The sequence below is a fragment of the Rhagoletis pomonella genome, unplaced genomic scaffold (assembly GCF_013731165.1).
Source record: "Rhagoletis pomonella isolate Grant_MI unplaced genomic scaffold, Rhpom_1.0 Rhpom_scaffold_00001, whole genome shotgun sequence".
NCBI classification, from domain to species: domain Eukaryota; kingdom Metazoa; phylum Arthropoda; class Insecta; order Diptera; family Tephritidae; genus Rhagoletis; species Rhagoletis pomonella.
The window spans coordinates 24,543,753-24,552,319 of NW_023458555.1; the positions used below are offsets into that span (position 1 = coordinate 24,543,753).

Consider the following 8,567-nt stretch of genomic DNA (forward strand, 5'->3'; position numbering starts at 1 on the left):
ACTGCCTGGAGTAATGAGATTCCTGTAATACTCGGTTCAAATACGCACGAAGGACTCTTTCATTATGCTGAAACTAAGCGCAAACCATATTTGGTCAACGAACTAGCTGATTTCGTGCATATGCTGCCAACGGCAGTGAAAGGTGAGCGTGAAGCACATGAACAAAAAGAGCTGGCCCTACGAATTAAGGAAGCACATTTTGGTGAAAAAGTACCACATCATAATGATACATTCGATAATTACTTAGAAGTGAGTAAGCATTGTGAAATGCAAAAACGAATATCAACTCCTGTTTTGCTTGTTTCCTTTTCTTTCGCTTTGCAGATGGTGTCTTACAGACATTTCTTCAGTGACATTCACCGCACACTCTTGGCTCGTATGGCCTATGCTCCTAATGTACCCACCTATCTCTATCACTTTGCATTCGATTCGCCACATTTCAATCATTATCGCATTTTGAATTGTGGCAAGTCTGTGCGTGGCGTTTCGCATGCCGATGATCTCTCCTACCTCTTCTACAATGTGAGTGCCGGTAAATTATCGTCTTACAGTGATGAATTCAAGACAGTACAACGTATGACTGGTATGTGGACAGCATTTGCTACGACAGGCAATCCGAATTGTGAGGAAATCGCATCGACCAGCTGGCAACCGGTTGAAGCGAACGATGCGGAGCGCGCACAACCGAAATGCCTAAATATTGAGGAGGAAGTTGAATTCATTACACTTCCACAGGAAAAGCTCAAAGTCTGGGAAAGTTTATATACAAACAACAGTTTGTATTGAGGGAATCTCTTGCTTAGTTATCGTTTCTTGCCAGTGCGTTATTAATATATATTATCCGCGTAAAGAATTTCGTTTACTCTTAAAACTTGTTGTGTTAAATATTTTTTACAAAATTTTTTTATATTTTTGTTATAACTAAATATGTAGAATATATGTATGTGATATGAATATTTTTCAATACAATTTTTTAAAGTACAGAGTTAGTGGATTTCAATTAACATTGGGTAAAAAATTCATTACAATATCTGTCAACAGTGCTTCATAAAAAAAAGACGCGTTACCCCGAAATTAGAGCTCTAGCCTTAGATATAAAACACTTTTAAGAAAATCTTAACGATTAAAAGTCCTTTGAAACCCACTTTTCCTCAGCAATGGAAAGCCAAGGCAGCTGAGTCGCAATCTTCGGAAAGCTAAACCGTAATACAGCAGTTTTTTTTTAGAGTGCTCTTGAATTTACTTTTGTCATATGCAATGCATTCATTATTCTGCGTTAGTCTTAACATTAATACTAAAAATATATTTTTAAAACAAGCTTTCTAAAAAAGAACCAAATCGGACTATAAATATGGGAGTTTCAAATATCTTGCCTCCCGCGTCACCTAGCGGATTAATTCATATTTATTATTGCATTGTCATCGGGTTCTAAGCTAAGTTCTAAATTTCAAAGCTCTATCTCTAGTCGGGAAGTTCTAGTTGATTTCATGAATTGATCCCAACAAATAGGAATAGAAGCAAATTAAATGAATGCTTGCAAAAAAGCTTAAATTTCGGAAATTACAATGATTGATTCATTAAAGAGTTCATCTCCGTTTTCTTACTCTTTGGAAAGTTTTGCATAGTTATGTGCTTCATGCGACCTGAAGTTGTACGCCGGCTCCTAACTGCAAATGGATTTTAAAGGAAGCTTTTTCATGGCAGAAATACACTAGGAAGTTTGCCATTGTCAGCTGAGGGGCGACCGCTCTAAATACTATAAACTAAATCGGGCCATAGACGCAGGTTTACGCCACCTGCCGGATAAATTTTTCGCGGCATTTTAGTAATACACTTTCCATGTGTGATCTAGCACATTTATTCAAGCTTACTGGTAACTTCTCAAAGGAATAGACATTGTAAGCTAATTGAACTACATACAGAATGTGGAATGTTGCAAATAGCCAAGCTTCGACAGAAGCATGTCTCTTCTGAAGTAAAACAAAGAGTGAAAATTCTCCAAAAAGCATACTGAAGATTTTCGGACAATATAATTCAGAAATATTTTTAATCCAATAAAGAAGTGTGAAGTAAGACAATCAGTGAGCTAACAGCGGCCTCGAAAAAGCAAGCACATTTGCTCGTCATCTAAAAAGCGTGTTTACTCCACACGAAATTGAACCCTGCGCAATAAAATGGACCCACAAATACAAAAAAGAACTCAAAAGTTGAAGTTGGGCAAGCCATCAAAAAAACTCAAAGCTAAGAGCACTGGCTGTTATGATCTAATCACGGACATATAAATATTTAGGGGAATGAGTCGGCTGATGAAATGGCCGGATGCGGCTCAGATATGCCAAAAGAAGAAGCGGAAAGCTCCGTACTAACACAGTTTAGCGATCATGTTAGGAAAATTAACGAATGACTTTTGGAACAAATGGGAAGACTATAAGACCACAAGATTATTATGGCCGCTGCTTTGTGGGAAAAAGATAACGGACATACTGAAGCTCAATAGATCTGCAGTAAGAGTCATTACCGGCGTTATCACTGGTCCAAGGTTACCGTGCTATAGCACTAATGCTTCAACGGTGGCGAATACCAATAAGTATTATCTGCAGAGGTTGTCATGATGAGAATGACCACTATCTGTGTCGGTGTCCAAGTATACAGACGAAGAGACTCACGCACTTGGGTTTACGGTTCTTCAACGGTCTGGGCAAGGTAGCGGAGGTGGAACTGTTGGATCTGCTCGGCTTCATCGGAGATAGTAATTCGTTCGGTACTTGATACTCACTTAAAGAGGGCACTCACAAGGAGGGTGTCTTCAAGTCTTCAAGTGAAAGTATGGAATATTCCACATACCAGCATTTGAAGGAGCAATTGTTGGCACATTTGCGGACGATACTGCGGTTCTCGCTATAGATACCCTTCCACAACTCGCTTCGCCTACGCTCCAAAACGGCCTAAACAATATAACCCCATGGCTGAAAAATTGGTTAATTAAGCCAAATGAGACAAAACCTATTCAGGTTACGTTCTTCCTTAAACGTAAAATCACAGCCGTAACAAGACAAAATAATTAGGCATGCCTCGTTGCAAGCTTACGTTGAAAACTTAAATTTACAAGTCAGAAATTTATGTACACTGGTTACTGAACCTAAAATCTCGGGACTCACTCGAGTATAAGCTCTTACTCTATTCATCAAATCTCATAACGCATTTCTGCTTAGAATATATTCTCGTGGCAGCATTGCATGCCACATTTGCAGCCAAACATCAAGGGCATTGACCTGTTGCACACAATTTCTTTGAATGTAAACAAACTAGGTAATAACATTGCTATGTTAAGCAGCTTTTAAGAGCATTGCAATAACGAGTTGGTTATACATAAGCCGGCTACTAAAGAACAATCAAGCGATGAAAGAGAGTGTAAAGTGCACTGACGATGTGAGTGCAATGACGATGTGAGTGCACTGAGAGAAGCAGGGTAGCTCACTGTTTTTTTTTTTGTTATTTAGGCGCGCTCTTTCTTAAAATAACACCTCACTCCTTGTAAGCGATCTTGTGTGAGTTTCAGCGCACTTCTCGAACAATACAGAGCGGCGTGTGAGAAGTGTGAATGAGTAGATAATTGAAATAGTGTAATGAATAATCGCACTGAGTCTTGCAGCAAAACAAAAACCGATAATGTCATATCAAAACATTCTGATCAGTAATAAAATAAAATATGCGATCGACGTGAACGACAACAAAGTGGCCGATAGAAGTTGAAATACAAATAAAGTGAACAATCAAAATACATTATACAATAAGTAAATAAAAACATTCGATAAGACGCCAAACATGTTCGACTGCGGCAGAGTATTCCAATAATGTTTGCATATGAAAACATTGAAGGAGATCCATTGGATGTGTAGTGCCAAAGGGCCAACAGTTGCTCGCGATACATAGTGGAGTGTGGTTGCATCGGCCAGCTAAATGTGTTAGATAAACGGAAAAAAAGTGTAATTAGATAACAAAAGCGAGCAGAAGTTAAAAAAAAATTTATAAACGAATTAAAAATAATCAGCAACAAAACGGGTTTAATTAAAAAGTTTCCAATAACAAACAAATAAAAGTTGAGTGTGACGTAGTTTTTTATCATACAACATTTTTATTTTTTTTTTTTTGTTGTAGCTCAACCATGTCAAGCAAGTAAGTGCAGCTGGTCAAGGTCTATTAATAAGTGCACATACATACAAACGTACATACATATCTATATTGTATTTAGGTGTATTCTTTTTTAAAATTTTTGTTAACTTAACTCCATCAATTAGCACACCTGATGCAGAAGTGTTGGTGCACACAGCACTGGGCATGCTCAAAGGTCAACGCAACACATCCATTTACGATGACAATTACTACAGTTTCGAATGTATTCCCTTCGCTCAGCCGCCGTTGGGTGCACTGCGATTCAAAGCCCCTTTGGCCGGCACACCGTGGCAAGGTGTGTTGGATTGTACACAAAAAGCCAAAAAGCCACTACAAAAGAATCCGCGCACAAATGAAATTGAAGGCGATGAGGATTGTTTATATTTAAATATCTATGCTAAAAAGGTAAGCATGATGGAAGTAAACACTAGTACGTATATACATCTACTTACCCTGCAAACCATTTTTTCACAGTATTCTGAATTTTGGAGAAATTTTAAGGTATTCGTAAAGATCTCAACCGATTTTTTGCCGAATTTTTTTTCTAAATTGAAATAATGCTGAAATGTTAAGAATTTCTTGCAGAATATTTTCAGAATTTTCTTATTTTTTCGTACAGAAATTTCTTACCGAGTTCGTGTCAACCACTTCATGAAATTTTCCTTGAAGATTCGTAATGAAATCGTTACAGAAATGAGAAACTCCTAAAGATTTCGTTAAGATTTCGGGAACTTTGGTTTGCTGGGTATATTTAAGATACTTTTGCATGTGTGATCAAAATGTGCAAATTCTTCATACTGAATTATTCAGCATGTGTATGTATGTAGAAGTATATGCAAGTCAATATAGCACTTACGACCGGTTACTCAGGGAGATTTTCACCATTTCTGGTTAACACTAATTTCCAGTTAAACATCATTACCGACGTTTTCGACACAATGTTATATGCATGGAGTCAGTAGTCAGAAGGAAGTATTTGTTTGTTAATTAAAAACTGTTGACAATTACCGCATCGCTGCTACTAGCTCTGATGCACAGATGTGCAAATGTAGAAATATATATAAAAGACCTGTCGTAATTCGTTGAAACTTTACAACTAAAAGGATTACTTCACGGTGATTCCAAAAATGAAACCGGTTTTTGTACCGGTTACCAATTTCGAAAAATCCGGGTTTTAAGTATCGGTTACCAATTTTGAGAAAAGCGGAGTCACGTCTCTTTTATTAATATTTTGCGTAAAGATTTCTCTGTATATCAGTTTTGAAAAAAAAATTGGAGAATAAGCGTAGCCCAAGATGATAAGTTCTTTGTATCTCTAAATACTTGGTAAATATATTTTTCTTTGTATTACTAAGAAAAGCCGTGACAAATTTTGAAATCGTTTAATAAACACGCACACTTTTCAGTACAGTATTTAAAAAATTTAAACTAAGCGATAATTTAATAATTTATAGAGAAATCTTTAGGCCAAATTTGTATTATTATTATATAAAAAAATTAACGAGCCCATTCTGCTATAGGTACGATAGTAAAAACTCGTATATTTCGAAATTGGTAGCCGGTACAAAAAAAAACGAATTCATTTTAGAAATTGAAATAATAGAAAAAGTTATATACAGCGTATTTTTATTACTGTTTACGTAAAAATACAAAAAAAAAATATTTTTAGATAAATGCCGGTGTTTTCATTTCTTTTGATTGTCCCTTTCTTTTATCGCACTCTATTCTAAAATAAAGACAAACGATGAGAAAGTTATGTATTATATTATAAAAATATCATACTCTTGTCTATACTAAACAACTTTTCCTAGTTTTTTTTAATCAGTTAAGCTATGCAATGAAAAAAAATACACAGCTAATTACATTTCTCTCAAGAATTGATAGATGAAATAAATAATAGCCGTCATCGATTCGCCACTTCACTGCTTACTATGTTTGAGTTCCGGTCGCTTAATGGAAAATTTTGCATGTGAAAGCAACAACAAAGTTATCTAGCACGGTTAGACGATAGCAAGTTTGGTTGTACCTCATTGAGTTCGTTCGTTTCGACACTCGCTAAATGTTGGCGAATCGATGACGGCTAATGTCACTATATCTAAATCAGGCTTTGAGAGACACTTTTCGAAGTGTGGCTTAACTCACGAAATGTTCTGATTATTTTCTTATCACAATTTTTTTTTGTATTTCAATTTTTATCGCTTATAGTTTTCCTTCCCATAAATAATATGTAAATATTTATTTATTCAACTTTAGCTTGCATCTGACAAACCTCTACCAGTTATGGTCTTCCTCTATGGCGGTGGCTTCGAAAGAGGTGATCCTACACGCGATCTACATGGTCCAGATTATTTTATGATGAAAGACGTAATATTGGTCACAATAGCGTATCGACTGGGACCATTAGGTGGGTAAATTATTATTAGACGTGCTATGTGCAGATTGACGCAAGCATACTATTTATGTGCGTAAATGCATTGTGTATGGGTGCGTTCCAAAACGTCAAAATACAAAGCATCAGTCTCTTTTATTTCTAAACCACACTAGGAGAAAAAGCCTAACTTGCGCAACTAAGTAGAAAGCTAGCATCTAACCGTGGTTGCGCACATTTGGCATTAAAATCTATTGAGGTCTAGAAATAAAAGAGACTGATGCTTTGTATTTTGACGTTTTGGAATTCACCCTATATACGTACATATGTACATACATATGTAGGCATATACTCATGTTAGTGTACATATAAACTGAAAGTAGCGTCATTACTTTATTTTGTGAGAGAGTTAAGTTTCAACGAAAACTAGCAATTATTGAATTCCATGCATAACTGTATAAAATTCAATATGTATATTTTTAGCTATACAATTTAATATTATTTGCTATTCCATGTTTTAGTTTATCTTGTGAAAATGTAGCACGTTCCAGTGGCACGTAAATTTTCCTCACTGTCAGCAATAAAATAGCGTAAATCATGTAAAACGAGTACCTATTCTATGCGCACAAACGCATATAGTTTATTTGCCTTGCTAGTCGTTTTCAAAATGAGATATGTATAACATTTTTTAAGCTATCTTGCGCTATTTCGTAAGACTCGTGACATTTTTTAATTTAAATACTTTTGTTAACATTGCTAATTAGCTTTATTAAGTTTTTCATCTAAATTAAATTATAGTTTTCAAAAATTGTTTTCTTTTTTTATTTCACATAAGAGGGTTGTTTGCAATTGACAAGCTAAAAGAAAAGTAAGTGCGCCTGCGCCACATTGGAGAAGTGAAACTTACGTTACATATCAATTTTGTCTCATAACCAATATACGTACATACTTATATATGTATGTATTTGCATACATACATCTGCTTTTGCGTAAGGTTATATTTTTTGTCTTTTTTTATCTACATCCCTAAAGCTACCCCTGTTCGTTCTGGCTACATTTATTTTATCCTGTTTTCCTTTATCCTCGTTTTTATATTTATACTCTATCGATAACAAAAACGATAGTAACATCAAACAAAATATCGATAACAAAACCGATAAAAATATCGATAACAAAATTGATAAAAATATCGATAACAAAATCACTAAATAATCCAGCACCAAATCGAATAGAAAATCGAAAAAGTATCGCTAAAAAAATCGATAAATATCGATAAGAAAATCGATAAATATCAACAACAAAGTAGATAAAAAATATCGCTAACAAAATAGCGATATCGAATATAGCTAGAATAGAAAATATCGATTACAAAATCGATAAAAATATCGTCTATTATGTCGATAAATTCCGAAAATATCGATAGCAAAATTGATAGCAATATCGATAAAAACATCGATAATGAAACTGATAAAAATATCAATTATTTTATCGGTAAGTCCCGAAAATCTCTAAAATCCCAAAACAGTTCCCAGATTGTCTCTCTCTATATCCTTTCCTCTTTTATTAACTTTATTTTAATCTTTCTTCCCCTATCTTCATCTTTACTTTTATCGGTATCCTCATGCTCCCTTTGTCTTTTCTTTTATGTTTATCATATTCTTCATCTACATACCTTTGCTCTTACATATATGCATATAAGTAAAGTGTTTAAATTTACCTTGGTTTTCATTTTTGTCTTTATCTTTACGCATCTTTGTTTTAGTTTTTATTTTTACTTTTGTCTTAATCCTTTTCTTTATCTATGTATGTAGTAGTTGCCTTGCAAATTCTTCTGTTATACAGTTTACCTCTAGGTCCCTAAAAACAGGGACCCAAGTAAGGTGAAGTCGGTTTTGCTTGGCCATCTCCTGTTGAGATAGACGGCAAACCAGCGCAATCTTTGACTAAAACGTGGAAGCGCTCAGAGCTTCGAATACAGGCTGGCTATTATTAAAAATGATCACGTCTCTTCCAATCAGTTCTGTTA

At 35.1% G+C, this 8,567-nt stretch overlaps 3 protein-coding genes across 3 annotated transcripts in view; 2 read left to right on the top strand and 1 right to left on the bottom strand.

The window, feature by feature from the left end:
• The window catches only part of LOC118741561 (esterase B1-like), a 17,582-nt gene that overhangs the window by 2,260 nt on the left and 6,755 nt on the right, over window positions 1-8,567 (bottom strand). The window lies entirely within an intron of this gene.
• LOC118741580 (esterase B1-like) lies at window positions 7-902 on the top strand. The gene is made up of 2 exons (XM_036473580.1): window positions 7-249; window positions 325-902. The coding sequence occupies exons 1-2, from the start codon at window positions 121-123 to the stop codon at window positions 784-786; spliced, it is 591 nt and encodes a 196-aa protein (XP_036329473.1). The 5' UTR covers window positions 7-120; the 3' UTR covers window positions 787-902.
• LOC118741590 (esterase B1-like) lies at window positions 3,478-6,792 on the top strand. Its single transcript, XM_036473587.1, has 3 exons — window positions 3,478-4,176; window positions 4,299-4,578; window positions 6,427-6,792. Exons 1-3 carry the CDS (start codon window positions 4,166-4,168, stop codon window positions 6,583-6,585), a joined length of 450 nt encoding a protein of 149 aa, XP_036329480.1. The 5' UTR covers window positions 3,478-4,165; the 3' UTR covers window positions 6,586-6,792.

Bases quoted from the DNA above. Each gene is read 5' to 3' on its own strand.
- LOC118741580 (XM_036473580.1), top strand. From the start codon at position 121: ATGCTGCCAACGGCAGTGAAAGGTGAGCGTGAAGCACATGAACAAAAA. The intron at 250-324 runs GTGAGTAAGCAT...TTCGCTTTGCAG, and splicing joins CATTCGATAATTACTTAGAA to ATGGTGTCTTACAGACATTT.
- LOC118741590 (XM_036473587.1), top strand. The intron at 4,579-6,426 runs GTAAGCATGATG...ATTCAACTTTAG, and splicing joins TAAATATCTATGCTAAAAAG to CTTGCATCTGACAAACCTCT.